Source organism: Sciurus carolinensis, chromosome 2 (assembly GCF_902686445.1).
Source record: "Sciurus carolinensis chromosome 2, mSciCar1.2, whole genome shotgun sequence".
In the NCBI taxonomy this organism is placed as follows: Eukaryota; Metazoa; Chordata; class Mammalia; order Rodentia; family Sciuridae; genus Sciurus; species Sciurus carolinensis.
In genome coordinates this window covers 34,492,671-34,510,809 of record NC_062214.1, presented here as the reverse complement: position 1 = coordinate 34,510,809, position 18,139 = coordinate 34,492,671, and the positions used below count along the sequence as shown (strand labels likewise).

Genomic DNA, 18,139 nt, shown 5'->3' with positions numbered 1-18,139 from the left:
TCCTAGTTACATCTAAGTGTCTGCTTCTCCCCAAATCATTGCATGGTTATAAATCAAGAAAATATTTTTTAAAAAAAGTATGTGAGATGCTGAAATGGAAGTGCTTATGAAATCTGGAATAAGGGGACCAGAAGGTCACCGATGAATGAAATAATTGAATTAGACACCCCTTGGGGAGTTGCTTTGTGGAACTTTTATGAGAATTTGTAGATTTCCCTCTCACTGGTTCTAGGTAGACACCAAAGAGAGATCAGGTAAAGAAGATCAAGGTTGATGGTGGAGCAAACAAATGAACGATAGAACAACTGACTGATATTTAGCAAGATTTATTGGGATAGCGAATTTCTATTGTCCCCAGCTCTCAGCAGCTAAAGACTCAAAGAAATGAATTCATAAGCTGCCTCTCATTGGTTGGAGGAGATTGTATGGGGCAGTGGGGAGGGGATTTCTATCCTATGTGCATTTCTCTAAAGTGTGAGTAAATTACATTTTACTGCAAATAAAACTCAGCTTACGCTGACATATCCAATCCAGCTTTTCAATACAAAGAGAAATGCCAAATTTAAGACCAAGAAACATCAGAAGCAATACTAGGCCCATCATGTAAGAGGTTCCATTATTAAAACTAGTTATATTTGCTAAAATAAATCCATATCCTTTTACCTGGAAAAGCTAATTTCTTTCCTATTATGTTTTGGATCTTAAATATCCTCCAAAGAAATGGTCTTCAGTTCATGGCACTATTGGGAAGTGATGGAACCTGGGAAGGGGTGGGGTCTAGAGAAAGGAAGTTAGGTCATTGGGGTTGAATCCTTAAAGGGGATATTGGACCCCTCCTTCTTCCTGTCTCCCTCTCTTTTCTTCCCAGATGCCATGAGATAACACACTCACTCCTACCATGATATACTGTACCACCATATGCCCAAAGCAACAGGGTGAGGCAACCATGGACTGAAATCTCTGAAACCATGAGCCAAAATAAACTTTTCCTCCTTATAAAGTTCTTATGTCAGATATTTATCACAATAATGAAAAACTAAGACTTTTTCTCTTTGCTTTTCCTCTTGCAAAAATGAAAAATAAAAAAACCCGTCTGCATCCTTCACCTTTCCCCTCTTGATGCCAAAGATACCATTTTACTTTTGTTTTCTTGTTTCAAGAAAGCAGCCAAAGGCCAGAGAGTAGTGTGTTTTAATTCATTTCAAAAACAAACTTATATAGATTGATTCTTCAGGTCACCTTATTTGGACCTGATACATTATATATTCCAAATAACTGCATAGTTACATTAAACGGGTTCTTGTGCTGTAAAGTCACTGGGTGCAAGCAGCAGTGAAACATTCCCAAGACAATCACTAGACATGCAGAACGCCAGCCAGAAGCATGGATCACTTTCAGGGGTCTTGCTGCAGGGAGCATGAGGTTGTATTTTGTATGCATTTAAACGGTGTAGTAAGCCAGCTGAGGCCAAGGGAGCAAAGCACCCCCTATTCCCTGAACCTAAAGAGGTTTCCTCCCAAAGGAAGCCCATTTTCAATCCCAAAACTTCAGGACCAAACTCCTCTTCAAGTGTTGTTATTTGCTTCTTGGAGAGTCAAAGCCAAACCATCATGAGCATGAAAGCTGGCTGACCCCCTTCTGTTTTGCTCCCCAGCATGGAGAGAATAGTAATTTAGCCCATTAATCCAATGAACCCTGCCCCCATCTCTGAATTTAAGCATGGACTCAGGCCAAGCAAGCCTCAGATACCCAGGCCTGTTGGATTGTAGCTATGTTGGTGTATCCCATGAGCAAGGTGGAAAGTGCTTTTGTTGTTCTACCCAATCCAGTTGGGGGCTAGGACTTGGGGGCTGCCTGCCTGATGGCCTCTAACCCATGTGCTTGTACTCGGATCGATCCCTGGGGATCTGCACCTGGTTGGCAGTCATTTTGTGGTGGATGTGGTAAATCACGAGCGTTACCACTATGACAAGGCCCAAGATAAGCCCCAAAATCAGGGGCAAGGTTTCCTCCAACTGCTCTCTTTCATCCACTGGACATTTATGCTCTGAAATGGAAAGAAAAAAGGAGTGAGTTCTGGTCAAAGTATTCTGAATCATGAGTTCACATATTAAAACTAAGACAGAAATGAAGATGAAAAGGTCTTTTAAGGAATCTTTGGGGAAATTCTTTTCTTTACAGAAATTATACTTTCTCAGTGAATCCCAAGGCTTAGCCACTTAAGAGTTCTCCCCAATGTAAAATAAAAATACAACAATTAAATAGGGCAACATTCAGTTATCAGATTCCTGGCATACACCAACAAAACATCCAGATGGTTTACTTAAATTTTCATCTTTTTTCAATTACATACAATTGTTATTATTTTTATTAATGGTTTTCTAACGTTTTAATTAAAGTATGCCATATGCATATAGCATAGAGAATTGCATACAAATATACAACTTACAAAAAGGTTAAAAATACCAAGTGTTGGTAACCATACAGAACAAATGGAACTCAACAACGTTGGTGGAAAATGGTATAACTGCTCTGTAAAATGGATCAATAATCTCTAATAAGGACAAATATACACCTACCTTATATCATGACATTGTCTTTCTAAGTATCTACCCAAGAAAAAATGTAAATATGTGGACGCAAAAGCACTTTAACATAAATGTTTATAGAAGCTTTATTGAGACTAATCAAACACAGGAAACAACAAAATATCCTTAAAAGTTGAATAAACTGCAGTAGATTTATACAGTCTATTAATTAACAATAATAAGAAGTGAGGCAGGTGCCCTGACCCACATCTTATAATCTCAGCTACTTAGGCTGAGACAGAAGGATCACAAGGTCAAAGCCAGTAACTTGGTATCAATCTGTCTCAAAATAAAAAATAATAAATAATAAAACACTGGGAATATAGTTCAATAGTGGATTGCTCCTGGGTTCAATCCTCAGTACTAAAAAAAAAAAAAATGCAAACAGAAAGAAAAGTTGCTGTATAGATAGATCAAAGAAACATTATGTTGAGTAAAAATTGTCAGACACAATAAAGTCCAATACTGTAAGGTTCAATTTATATGAAGTTCAAGAACAGGTGAAACAAAGTCTACCATCATAGAAATCAGTAAATTGTTCATGTTCAGGAAAAGGAACACAGAGATCTTTCAATTGTGATGAAAATGTTCTGTATCTTGATTTGGTGATGTTTACATGGTTGCAAGTATAGATAAAATATATTGAGCTATACAGTTTTTAAAATTTACATTTTAAGCATTATATTTATAAAAATGCATACACACTTTAAAATATGTGTATAGTAACATATGTGAATTAGATTACAAATTTTTTAAAGTAACAGAGCTTGATGAATATTCGACAAAGGAATGTCCTTACAACCAACATCTAGATCAAGAAAGGAAATGTCAGCAGTGCTTTGGGGTGGATTCATTCGCATCCTCCTAAGCTTCAGGATAGAGGATGTAAGGATGATCTTGCTGCAACATCTGTCACCCCACCAATTGCTAGATTTGATCTGGCTGACCCAGATGGGTAGGCTGTGCCCCCTTCCTCCCTCACTGTTGTACATTCCTCACAAAGCTGCATTCTCATTCGAAGAGGACAACGGTCCCGGATAGAAGAGGGCATATGAGTAACTAACATTCAGGATGACTCAATAGCTCCCTGTCTCCCATTCCATTTTTTCTTTATTTTACATATTATTTGTTTATTTGGGACCAGGAATTGAACCCAGGAACACCTAACCACTAACCAACATCCTCGACCATTTTTATATTTTATTTTGAGACAGGGTCACACTATCTTCTTAGGGCCTCACTAGGTTGCTGAGGTTAGCTTTAAACTTGTGCTCCTTCTGCCTCAGCCTCCCAAGCCTCTTGGATTACAGGCATGTGCTTCCACACCCAACTTCCCATTTTAGAGTGAATTTTTATTTTTTTCCCCCCTTGGAAGAATTTCTGATAGCCATATAGCTTACAGAGCCAATGAGAATTGCATTCCCAGAAAGCAGAATATATTTCCTTGGGCTTATTTGCTCCTTGGAGGTAACAGGCAGCCAAACTTTTCCCAAAATTTATGAGCCACAACTATAGAAAACAAGCTTTAGAAATCTTTTCAGAGATACTGAGTTTTCAAGTCAAGATAACCCAGTAAACATCTATTGAGTGCCTACTGTGTGCCAGGATCCTCTTGCTCCTTGGAAATACTCCCTCATCTCCCATGTATGAAATCAACAGAGAGAAAGGAGATGAGACCTGAGTCTGAGGAATCTTCCTCTCTCATAATAAGAATTCATGGAAAATTTCATACAAATTCACAGCTTTTAAAAAGCTGTATACTTAATATTCCTAGTTCCTAAATTAACATTCAGTTCTAAGCACAGTTATCTCATATAATCCCTTTAAACATTCTAAGGTGAATAAAATTATTATACCCATTTTACACACAAGGTAACTGATGATGAATAATGTGCCCAGGCATAAACAAAGCCCCATCTGTACTCAAATAGTTTAACAACATAATTAGGACAGTGCCTAGCAGACCCTGGCTACTGGGATTAAAAGGCTGCTGAATTCCAAATCCCAGGAAGTAGCCTGATCTGTATGCTGGTCACAGAGGTTCTGGAAATTCATTAAGCTGGATATTTATTGCAAAAGTATATATGAAAACTTTCAGAATTATTTCTGGATTGATTTCATTGATTGTGGTAATAATTTCATAGGTATATTCACAGGTCAAATAGTTATCATACCATGCACTCAAGTGTGTCTAGTTTATAAAACATCAACTACACCTAAATAAAAATTTCATAATAATCATGTATCCCAACAGAAAATAAAATTCTTAAAAATAATGTTAAAAGAGAAAATAGTTTGGCAAATGGCAGAGAAGTGTTAAGAATCTATTAGCACTAAGTTGATCCTTTCTTCTTATTAAAATCAGAATGCTGAAAATAAATTTGTAGAGGACATTTTTTTCACAATTTGATTCAACTCTAAAGAATTCCAGTCCTTTGAGGATTAGCTTGTAGTTCAAATGCTGGTTCCCCACAGGGAAGAGACTTGCTGATAGTTCCCAGTGCACCAAGGGCAGTGTTGGACTTAGAACTCCATGATGGCAGAGATCTTTTCCCATGATATCACATTGTCCCTCATCTCTGCCTCACCCGTCTGCTGCTCAGAGGCCCCAAGCATCTTGGCAACACTGGCCTCTGGCTCCATCCTCTGCTTCTTCCCTTCTTATTTTCCCTCCCAAAGAGCAGTTTCATGGGTAGACCAACCTGTTAGACCCTGGTTTTAACTCATTTCTTTTTACCTGACTGATAATTACCTAGGCAACCAACTAATCAGGGATCTCAAATATAACATACACCCTCCCAGGAATATAACACAGAAGGAGATGAGAGTTGAATCAGGAAGCAAGAGCTTAAGTAGCTAAACCACTGGACATTAAGGCCATATGGCATTCTCCAAGATAGTGTGGCCACAACTCCAGGTGCTCAGAACAGACAGGTGGACAGACAGTCCAGGAGAGCTTAGTAAAGAAGAAAGTTTGAGTGGACTGGGAAGAATCTAGAAATGGGTCTCCAAGATCCATTAGCCAAATTATAAAGTCATGCTTTCTTTCTTTTTATACCATATATCTATCAGTAAATAGACAAATGTGCAGATAGATATAACTACAGGAATATAGATACATGTAGGAGCTGTGTGTATAGTTCAGTGGCACAGTGAATGCTTAATATGCATAAGGCCCTGGGTTTAAACCCGAGAAAGAGAGAGAGAGAGAGAGAGAGAGAGAGAGAGAGAGAGAGAGCAAGCTGTAGATATAGATATAGATGAACTTTAAGTGGCCCCCGGGGTCCAGACTCTCATAGCAAGAGGGAACATATGCAGTGAAACACTGTTAGGGAGATTGAGGAAAGTGAGTTCAAGTCTCAGGTATTCCACCTGCCTGCTGAGTAAGCTTGGGCAAGTCACTTAACCTACCTCAACCTCAGATTCCTATAAAATAGGGATAAGATGTACTTTAGAGGGTTTAGCATCAAATACAATAACACAGGAGGCCAGGCAGAGTGGACTTTCTATCACTGTTATCTATAAAGAGAATTTTTTACACATGTAAATCTTATAGGTACTCCTTTTAAGTCTAAAAATCTGGAAATTTAGTACCAAAAGTAGTATCCCTAAATGGATAATAAGTTGGGTGAAAGAAATACCATCTCACAACCTCTAAGAAGGTTGAAAGGAAAAAGATGATTTATTTTGGCAAGTGAGAGAGAGAGAAGAAAGACTAAAATATTATTGATTTATTTCTTTTAAGAGTTTTGTGTTACTTTAAAAAAAATACCTGAATTAACACCACAGGAAAAAGGTATATGAGAGGTTATTAATCTATGGAGATGTCAAAAATAATAGGAAAATAAAAACTATCAATATTTATCATGAAAAATACTGAATTCCTATCCTTATTAACCCTCATCCGTTAAATGGTCGAATAAAAGGAAATTCATAATCCACAACTGTATTCTACCATTTCAAAACCCACAAAGGTGTGGAAACCAAAAAAACTTTGTATCATTCATTTGGCAGAAAAATCTGACTTAGACTCATGTGCACCTGCTTATAATTCTCATTCATCCTACTTAGCATGTTTTCCCGGCAGGAAACAGATATATTAATGTTTCTTACAGGAGCTGCCCTGGGACTTTTCTGGGGTCTTATGCAACATGTGGACTGTGCACTGTTTTGCCTTCCTAAAGTCTAAAATAGGCTCAATTCTGAAAGGTTACTACCCACAAGAGTTTTGGACAAATTTTGCATTATGAACCTACAAAAGCAAAACAGACATTCCTACAGGTTAAGACAGTGCTTTCAAACTCAGATTATGACCCATAGTAAAAATAATATTTTTATTGCAACAAAGAATATATGTACACACACATAACAGAGCAAAAGTCTTATAAATAGTTATCTTTCCTTTGTACATTTGATATATTATAGTTCAGATCTTGAATGTCCCCCAAAGGCCCATGTGTTGAAGTCATGGTTCCCAGTTATGGCACTATTGAAATATGAGGAACCGTTAGTGAGGCCTAGTGAAAGGAAGTTAGTTCCTACCTCTCCTTCTCTGCTTCCCGGCCACCATAGGGGGAACAGGCATTATGCTATACGCTCCAGTCATTAAGTATTGTGCTGCCATAGGTCCAAAACAACAGTTCAAACAACCATGGACTGAAATCTCTGAAACTATGAGCCAAAATAAACCTTTCCTTTCTTAAAGTTCAATAGCTTAGGTATTTGTCACAGTAACATAAAAGTGATTAATACATAAAATTTATACTATGTTCTATTTCCCTTCACTTAAAACAATGTTGCTTATGATCCACTAAAGCACAGGTATGAGGAAACTCTAGATGCCTACTCAGAATGTTTAAGAGTGCAAAAAATGAAAATACATGTTTACAAAGAAAAATGAAATTTAGTTATCAATTTTATAAATAATTTGAGATGGAACAACGTAATATTTATTGATATGCATGATTGAAAGGCAGTAAAAATAATAGTCACTTTGCAAGAGCTACACAAACTAATATGAGTTAAAATTACTCATATGAGATAAAAATAATTATGATTTTTATTGATGAGTAAATCACAGGTACTGTTAATAGTACTTTCACTTATTACCTTCATTTATAACCAAAGGAAATGCCAAATACTAATCAGAGATTAGTAAAAGTAAAGATTTAAATTTTTCCCATTGAAATTTGTAGTTTACCTGAATTCTATCCACAAACCTTACAGATTCCTGTGAATACTGTGCAATAAACTGATATACAATCTACAGATCATATAAGAAAGGACCCACATCCTTACCAGGGAGAAGAGCATCCCTTGGCTCAGCTCAGATCACATCCAGCTTTGGATGCTCTGAGATCTCTGACTCCTTGTCCCCTCTTTTAGACTTCAGGTCTCTTATGCCTCATGTGACTCTGGAGTACACACAACAAGGTCTGTGAAACTAAATGGCCTATGACTGGGAAAGGTGACAAGCAGCCCTGTCATTCAAAGAACAGATGAAGACAGATCAGACAACAAAGTGCACATCTGTTGCCAGCTGCCAGTTGCCAACTGAATTTCCCTCAACCATGAACCCAGTGCACCCAGCCAAATCATGATGGATCTTAGGCTCTGTTTGCTGGATGTTTTATTTTATTGTGTTTTGTTTAATAATCACAGTGTTTTAAAGTTGTGATGACTCCCTGAGACAAACTATAAGAGCTCTTCGTTGTACCCCAAATGAACGCCAATGGAATGAGCAAAAGGCCAAGCTATCAGCTTGCCAGAGCTCTGCTAACACCCAGACTGCTCCTGTGTGAACAGGAGGATGGTCTTATGCTGACTGTGCAGCCCTCTGTCCTTTGACAGGACAGCTAGAGGGAGGGGTTTGACCCTTTTCCCATATTGTTTCTGGGCTAGCTTTGTACTCTCAGAAAAAAAGGTATTTTGCATACTGAGGTGCTATTAAAATGAGTGGCAGGTACTCTCATCATGATGTAAACTTTGGACATGATAAAATAATAAAAACAATTGTTTGATGCCATGTATGACAGAACATGACATGTATTGTGTGCACCCTTTCTTACAAGACTGAGAGCTCCATCATGGCAGGGAAAGGTCAGATATCCCTGTACTTAAGGTAGCAGATAGTGTCCTTGGCATTTACCTATGCACACATCCCACTGGTATTTAACTACAAGGCAGATCAGAAGTACCAGAGAGTTGACATTCCCAAAGTAGCCTTCCCTGATGAATGGCAGTTGGTGAGTAAATCTCACTCCTTTAGGGCAGCAATCCTGAGAAATGTCCTACTGTCTCCAGAGGATAGTCCCTGGAACCATGTGCCTAGCCACATGGCCCTATGCTGATGTTCCATGTTGAATCCCTCCACAGAGTTCTCAGCAGTGTTAATAACCAGATTGTCCCTGGTTGGCTCTTATTCTGGAACCCTGAAGAGCAACTGTGCAGGGTATCACATTTCTTGGTTTAAAAGTGCCAGGTAAAGCACAGGTTTACATAATACTCTGGATAGTCAAACTTTCTATGTGTTTATGATAGGCAAGGAAGCTTGCCACAGGTTGTTCTCCCAGGGTCTGTGTAGGGGGATATATAGAGAAAAGTAAGGCACACTCATTTCCAATAAAATGCAATCACCCACAGATGGCATCTCCCACTCATGCTGTTAGGAACAATAATAAAAAGCTCGTAAGGGCTGGGGATGTAGCTCAGTAGTAGAGTAGTTGCCTAGCATGCACAAGGTCTTGGGTTTCATCCCCAGTATTGCTATTTTTAAAAATCCAAAAAAAACAAAACTCATGAATTCAGGGTCCCCAACCAACTCACTAAAGGTGCCCCTTGCATTGACATGTTTATTATAGTTACTTAGCAGGAGCAGCTGAAGCCTTGCAAGGCTACAGGGTTTAGGGATGTAGCTTTCAGCTTTCAGCAAGCAACCAATTCTCTGGGCTTCAGTTGCTCCCTTGTAAATGGAGAACTCAGGATCTTTCTCCCAGGTTTGTTTGGGTTTTTTCCTCTGAGAATTAAAAAGGATCTAGCTTATTTGTGGTATGTTTTAAATGCCTTTTAACCCTGAATCTTTAAGAGCAGATGCAACCTTCATGTTCTGCTATGTTTATTCTGACATTCTGTATAAAAGTTTCCTTTAATTCAAGCCATTAAAATACTCAGGCTGGTTCTTTTTCTCCTGGGAAGGAATCCCCCATTCCATCCCAACCATAAATTTCCCTGGTCCCTCAAAGGGACACACAATGAATTAATTGCAAAGGGCAAGTTAATTAACCTCAACTGAGAAACTAGGTACCTGGAACTGCTGGGTGACAGTTGCTCTACAAATTGTTTAGTATACAAATGGACCAAAGGTGGCTTCTGTATCCTGGTTGTTTATTTCTTCACTGCAAGCAGAGACCTGTCAGCTCAAAAGCCTGCTGGCGCTAAACTTAAAAATTTTCCTGTCCAGTTATTTTAAAAACAGCTCAAACAAGCAAATGTTCAGCCATTTAAAACCTGCCCGTTTTTGCATGACCCTTGAAATTTCACCCTGCAGCTGTTATCCATTCATAAGGTAGTCCTTGCAGTTATAAGGCCCCAAGCTATTGTGCCTCCTAGAAGCTCTCCTACCCAAACCCACTCCTCCCACTCTTGTGCTGTTGAGCAACATCTCCTAGACACATAAGCCCTCTCCCCTTGGGAGTTCACCTACCCTCCTCTCCTTCTGAATGGTGTCCCTTTGTGCCATGAGACTCCCTCTAGACAGTCTCATCCTATGAGGGTTTCTGGCCTCACAACCTTGTCCAATCCCCACCTAAGAAAACTTGTTGTACATTTCCTTTTCTAGTCCTTCAAACACTCTATTAACATTCTATGGACCAGGAGAATGACATGGAATCTGGGTAGCGATGGAGCATGTTGGCCTGCTCCAGATCTGCTGAACCAGACTCTGCATCCTAACAATGTTAACTACAGTTGTACACACTGCAGTTCATCATCGGTGTGCACACTGCGATTAGCTATGTGCTTGGCTAAGAGTCTTTCATTTGTGGATTAATTCAGTAGCCAAGCACAATACACTAAAGGGACTAATGTGATAAAGTCATCAACCCACCTTTTGACTCCTTTCAGCCCCTGCTCGTCAATCAATTTTGCTGACCCTTTTTTCACTTTGTCTCATAAAGTCTAGTAAGTAATCAGCTCTAAAGACTGCCAGGTATTATGCAGGAAATAGTTTCTTCGCAAGAAACCCTGATGTTGTGCTGGACCATAACCACATCTAAACAGTGTGTATACACACACACACACACACACACACACACACACACACACATACCTACACATCCTATAGTGGATGTGCAGATATATGATCAGATACTGGCCCCTTAAGCAAGTATGCTCCACTCATACCCATACAGGCATGTGCAACTCAGTAAAAGCCCCCTGGACTTCTGCAACCTGAAAATACACCCTAAGAGCAATCATTTCCATTCCCAATAATTGGAATATTATGATCTTTTACTAGACACAGTGGGGGGCAGGTGTTAAGAGACACAGACAAGAAGAGCCTGAACAAAAGAACCCCTTCCACACAAAGGCATATGATCCAGTGAGTGATTGTGAATGAGGCCTGCCTCCTCCCAGGAGTGTGGAGGCTAAGCCTCAGGGCACACACAGGAGAATGCATACCAATTATTAGCCAGAAAATCCTGGGTGAGACGAAGTCCACTTTGCTTATGCTTACTAGATCTATGGTTAAAAATTACACATGCTTACTAACTCTGTATTTTTATCCAGCAGCCTTCCCAATGGAGGACCTTGAAATGGATAAAATTTGTTTTGTATTTTTTCTTCATTCCATGCAAGAGATTTTACTGATTTTTACCAAAGTAGCTCTGGTTCAGTACTTATTTATTTTTTCTTTGTACATAATTTTAAACGTCTATGAGATTTGATTTTTTATTCCATAACAACTATAAACTACCACTTAGAAATAACTCAAAAAGGGTTAGAACAGGTTGTGGTAAGTAACTTGTATGAGCAGCACTTATAATACAAGTAATGCCAAGAAATTAAGAACTATCTAGAGCAGCTGGCCAGAAAAAAACAAAAAGTCACTAAAGACTATTAAATTACAATATAAACTCAAAGTCATTTGTAGTAGAGACCCAGGGGACCTATACTACACTACAGTATTTTCATAATTAATTCCTGGACTTAAAAAATCAAAAATCAAATTAAATTTAATATTTTTAGTTTAAGAAAGACACTTAAATTTTATAAATACTTCCAGAATTAAGCAGACTTTTTTGAAACCATTAAGGTCTTGCAGCTTTGTTCTAATCTTCTAGGAAATACATTAAAATGGTACACCCTATCCTTCCTTGAGAACAGGTACATGTGACTGTACTTACTAAATAATGACATTCTGATTTGCCCAGTATACAGGCATTTGGAAGCCTCTATTAGTTGAATCCACAGCTTCAGAATATCAATTTAGAACCAAAGTTCACTGGACATCTGCAATGGGTCAGGAACTGTGTTACATGCCAATAATACAAAGATGAATAAGAACCAGGTCCTTCTCTCAATGACCATTTAAGTTGAAAATGCTCCCAATGACCACTTGAGACTTCTCAGACACCTTTTGAATAATCACAAGATGGTGGTGGGTGCATTGTATTCAGTATAGATTGAATGGACACTATATTTTATGAAAGCTGAATTCTTTAGGAAATGGTGGTAGGCGATGTGGGCAGGGGGGCGTTCCTTAATATCCTGAACATTTGGATGATTGTATTTATGTGGCAATACCCAACCAAAGGAAGGCACACACACACAAAGCAAACAGAAATGCTCCATGAGAAATGCACAGAATATCACATTGTCTTTAACAACTTCATCCATAGGAGGGTACAAGGGTATGGGGTGGGAGGAAGAAAGAGAGAGAGAGAAGAAAGAAATGAGATAAAGAAGAAAGGGGAGGAGAAAGAGCGAGCCACTGAGGAAAACTGATATATTTATTTTACTACCTTTTTAGATTTGAATTGTTATGGAGGGAAGCAGTGTCACTTGAGCCTAGATAAAAATCCAAATTGTAACATCCTAGGACCCTGGCAGTTCTTTCTCCCCATCTATCCTTAAAATCAGCCATTCCTTCCTCCTTCCTCATACCTCCACTTCCCAATTTACCTTCACTGAAGACGAAATCTGAGATGATGTCAAAGGGTTGGATATGGACAGCTGACAGGATCATGGTAACAGTTTTCTGAGGATCACTCGAGGCCAGAGAAATGGTTTGCTGAGCTTGACACTCGTAGGACTTCCCAGCTGGGGTGACCAAGGCAGAGAGGTGATGCGAATTGGCTGTGTGCTTCCCAGCTATGGCAAATGTCCAAAGAAATGGTTAGACTCTTTTTGCTTGCCGCGCCCTCATTGCTCCTAACTTGGTGCACCTAACTCGGTTGGTTGGTTCTTTCCTCTCATCTCAGACCCACAGCCTGTCCCTCCTTTCCTCTGCTGGGGCTCCTCAAAGGCACTAAATTATAATGGACAAAAATATTCATTTTCTCTGAGCTAGGGTTCCTTAAATATTGACTTGGAATTTCTTTTTAGAAAAGGAGAGTGACATCTAAACCCACATCATTTTACTACATAAAGCCTAACAATGGGGATCCCAAAAGCACAGAAAGAACAGTGACTTGGTTTTTCCAGTGGCTCAGCAAAGAATAAAACATTTTCCTCAATAAAGCATGTTGGATTGCTGGTGTTCTGGTGAATGTCCTCAACTCAAAAATATACATATCCTATGCACATCTGCCCCCCCCCGTTTTTCTCCTTTACTTGCCTGTTTGTTTTTTGTTTGTTTGTTTCATTTTTTTCTTTCAAGCATTGTGGGAAATGCTTGAAGATAAATTTTGATGAAGAGGAAAAATGTTTCTTTTAGTACAGTTATTAAAAGGGATTAAAAGGGAGAGATGACTCATGTATTCTTTTGGTTTCAATAAAAATTATTTTGCAACTCAGGTGACTGGTGCAAGACCTCACTAGGAATAAAACAACTTTTAAAAATTTAAATATGCTCTTTGATAGTGATTACAGATAGGTACATTGTTATTTAGGAAATGGATGTTCCTCTTGCTGCAGTATTTTTGGAAGATCTGGTGAATGTTGAAAGAATGGTCAGGAAAAGCTCATAAATTAAGACCTCGGTATAGAAAGGGGTCCAAGGTGGCTGCAGTCGATGACAAGATATTGTGTGAGTCGTGCTGCCATGCGCAGAATGATACTGAAAGTCATCCAATCCCGACCAAAAAAAGGAAAGTCGCACTGTCCTCTTGTATTTTTAGGAAAAAATATGGTACAGAAGAAAATAAAAATAAAGCTTTGGCGTCTTTCTCCGTGCTTCTTATAAGGCTAAATCATGAGGCCGGTACGAAGCAGTCAGAGGACAAAATAGGCCCTGCGTTACAGAAGAATTCCTAGAGGACTCACAGGCCTTCGGGTCTCCTCCACCCTGGAGAGCAAACAGGCCCAGTGGCCTAGCAGTGCATGGTCCAGATCATTTCCCCAAACCCTGAGGGACTTGTCCTTAGCGCCTGCGCTCCCCGCGGTGTCCGCACTTTTCAGCCTTCCTCCCCAGCCCTGCTGGATTCCACTCACCGCTGACCGCGTCTTTAAAGTGGGTCTTCTCCGTGGAGTCGTAGACAAACTGCACCTTACTCAGTCTCCACGTCGCCTCTGGTCCCTTGGACGTGTTGTGGCTTTCCTGCCAAGAGGGGGAGGCACGTGTCAACCGCTCCTAGGACTTCTGGGTCTGCTATGGTCCACACCCACCGCCCCTCTGCGCGCCAGTCTCGGAGTTACCTTTACAAACAGCATTTTGAGCGCATAAGCGCGGTCCACCCAGAACACCTGCAGCTCCGACTCACTGCTGCCACAGCGGCCCTTTACCTCAGCTCCCGGGTCAACGCGATGTCAGCCTGTTCTGTGATCAGCTGGGAACACAGACGACCCGTGCCCCCTCAGTGGCCCAGGCCCCAGTGAGGGCTGTAAAGGGCGGCGCGTCCAAACTCTGGGTTGCACATTTGGGCACTCCTTTGCGCGCGCGCGCTCCCAGGTCCAGGAACATGCGATTAGATTCTCTACGTGCAGCCCCAGCCGGTGGGGAAGCAGTGAGAGGGGGATTTATTTTCAAAGCAGGCAGGGCGAGCAGAAGGCGTACAAGCCGGAATCCCCATGCAGCATTCTGGAGCAGCCTGCAGGGGTATGGGTTTGGGGGAAAGGCGGGCGACCCAAGTCTTCGCAGGGCCTTGAGGGAGGGTGCCCTTCGGCCCTGGAGCCCTAGGATCAAGCTGGGGGAAAGGGTTCCTTACATCGACGTAATTGCTGGCCCACACATCATAAGGTACAATAAATTTGGCTGCAAATTCTGCCATGAGACACGTCGTCCCATTTTCCCGCACCACAAATATGTCTTTTTCAGGGTTAGTAGAAAGGCCTGAGAGATTTTCCACTTCTTGTTCTGCCATGATTTGAGCCATTGTATCTGCGGAACAAATAAAACAATCTCATCAGGTTAGTGCTCCTGGAGACCACTCGTCTAGGTCACTGGAGTGCAGAGACAGTAGTGATAAAGTTCCATGCTAGCAGCTGTGTGCTCTTCAAGCCATTTCTCTAACCCAGTGCTAACAAACTCAATTCCCTTGCTGTTGATTTTAAATGGGGATAAAATTTAAGCATTTTAAATAGTCTTACTGGCAATGAGACGCTTTTCTCTACATCCTGGGGGCTTGAAGTCAAATCTTTCTTACCAATGCTTTGACCCCACTAAGCCAGCCTGTCTAGCGGTTTCTGGCATATGCCACACAGGTGTGTGGTTCCCAAGGGAGCACCCTGCCACCGGCAGGGAAATCCTTCCCCTTTCTCCCAAAAGGAAAAAAAAAAAAAACCAAAAAAACAAAAAACTCAAAACATGAGAACCACATTTTAAATCTTAAACTACTGACTGTACTATGCCATTTCTATTCTCTGCAAAGAGTGCATCCTACCCACCCAGCCGCTAAAACGATACTCACGGAACAGCATCAGAAGAATTCTAAGTCTATGGACGCTGAGAAAGGCTCTTCCTCGGAGATCCATGCTTGTAGTTGCTGCGAATGAGGCCAGATGTGCTGCTGCAGTGGGCGCCTGAGAGGGAATCCCTCAAAGTCGCTGCTGGAGTGGGCTGGAGTGAGCGAAGGGTGGGGGACGGAGAGGGAGGCGGGAGGGAGCGCGTGTTCGGTGCGCTCTGGCTAAGAACCGGTGTCGGGTGCCGCACCGACCGCTGCTGGCTGGGCAAATCAGATCACTGCAGAGGAAAGCATAGAGAGGCGAGGGAGCTGTCCATGACGGCGAGTGCTGAAAGGAATCCGGTTGTGTTGCCGGAGTGGTTGTGACTTGGCTTGTGCAGAGGTCCAATGAGATTTAGGGGTGCTAAAATTCTCCTGGGCTTGTTTTTTTTAATTCTGCAATTGTATCCGCAACGATGAGTTTCTCCTGGGAAACTTAATGGCTCCCTTGGACTTATTAATCTCCCTACCAGGTACAATGATTATATGGTGTAGATATCCTATAACTGAAGTCTAAATTCTGAAAATGCTCTTGGCTCCTGAAAGAAAACGGTAGAGCACAAATTGCTCCTGCTTTGGAGGAGGAAGGGTAGAAAAGAATGAGAAGGAAAATGCTATGGCAACAGTTTCTTGCATTTGGAGACATCTCTTTCTCTTCCCTGCTCTCAATGAGCTCATAGGTTTAAAGTTAAATTGATGCCTCCTTAAACGGGGCCATGAGACAATGCAGTGTCTCCTTTTAGACTTACTGTTCTGTTCTACTTTCTGAGAACATGTGGACTCTGAACTCTGGGGTCATCTACCCTCACTGATTATATTGTGATTATTCTACCAAGAGGGATGTAAAGTTTATGAGGTTATCTAGGGTCTGTCAGGTTAGGAATTTTAGATTTATTCTCTAATTAATGTCACATAGTTATGTAAGACAAAATGCACACCGATATTATTCTAAAGCTTCTAGTGGAACAGAAAAACAAATATTACTGGGATAATTCCCATATTTACACTTTTGGTAGTTTGCTTTTTTTCCATTCTCACTCTATAAATAAGAATACACCCTTTTTAGGTGTCCTCATGCTGTCCTCATTAATTGTGATGATGTCAAAACATTTTATTTCTTAGAGAATATTTCAGTATGTGAGTAAATTCTTGCTGGCTCAGTAATATGCTATAAAATGAACAATGTCATGTTAAAGGGCAAAATGCAAAATATTTTTCCATGTATTATTTAATTTGATCTTTCCCACAATGTTAGAGAGTAGACAAAGAAAGATATGGGTTATTGTTGTTATACCCACCCCTAAACCGAGGTTCAGAGAAATTAAATGACCTTCCAAACATGACGTGGTCAGTTAGAATTAAAATAGAAGAATCACATGTTGTAACTTTGTAAGGATCATCTTCATTTCTCCTTATATAATACCTTGACTCTACAATATATTAGATTTTGACTTCCATAAAAAATACTTTATTCATTGACCAAATAACAAACTGAAACCTAAAATCTCTAGCAACAATTCATATTCCTGGAACGTACAGAATTTTCATTTAAGTATTATCATATTCTAACGTGGAATTTACTTCAGAGCATCCATATTTTTTTTTACTTTCAAACACATTCCTGCATCAGAAATTAGATAACTAGTGATTCAACTTATGACATATTATTTTAATCAATACTATATTTTTACATCTTTACTTACATTTTGTTTTGGGATTTCATCCACAGATTTTTCAAGAACTTTACATAAATGATTAAATATAAAAGAATTGAGGCAAAAGTGTGATTGATATAAGAAAAATTGTCAATTGAAAGTTGTAAAATATATATGCTTACATTTTGTCATGTTAGCAATTATTATAAAATATTTATGTAAAATTATAAAGCAATGACACATGTAATATAGCATTTTTTCTCATTCTCTCCCCCTTCTCTCTTCCTTTTCTTTCCCTCCCTCCCTCCCTCTCTCTTTCTACAACTTTAATGAGAAAAAATAGGTGGTTTTCAGTTTAGGATTCACTATTTACTATTTTTGTGACCATGTACAGATTTTAGTTTTTCAGTCTAAAATATTAGGATGATAGCTAATGGAGGGATGGTTAACTAAAATGAGACAATGAATATAAAAGCATTCAAAACAAAATACATGTTAATGTAATCCATGAGCATCAACTGAATATATACTATTTGCATTGTGCTTAGTGCTTTAGAAACCAAAAGGTAAACAAATGCAATTGTGCAATGGAGAGAGAGACCTGTAAAAGATTGTGATAATTTCCTTTGTGATACATTGTTGCAGACTTCTCACTTCATAAATAGTTAAAAGACCAATAGGATGAATTCAGGACTCTCTTCTTTAATAATAAAAGATTAGATGGGAAGTACCATTGCTTTACAATTTAGTTTACAATCTAAACATATTGTAGCATATTGTTGTTGATTTATAAACC

The 18,139-nt window shown here is 39.7% G+C and overlaps 1 protein-coding gene across 1 annotated transcript; it reads right to left on the bottom strand.

Moving 5' to 3' along the window:
• Positions 1 to 201: 201 nt before the first annotated feature.
• Lamp5 (lysosomal associated membrane protein family member 5) lies at positions 202 to 15,988 on the bottom strand. The gene is given in 7 exon segments (XM_047541153.1): positions 202 to 2,047; positions 12,771 to 12,959; positions 14,241 to 14,346; positions 14,445 to 14,542; positions 14,545 to 14,575; positions 14,954 to 15,126; positions 15,656 to 15,988. Coding segments are annotated over 7 exon segments (840 nt in total). The 5' UTR covers positions 15,720 to 15,988; the 3' UTR covers positions 202 to 1,868.
• Positions 15,989 to 18,139: the final 2,151 nt, after the last annotated feature.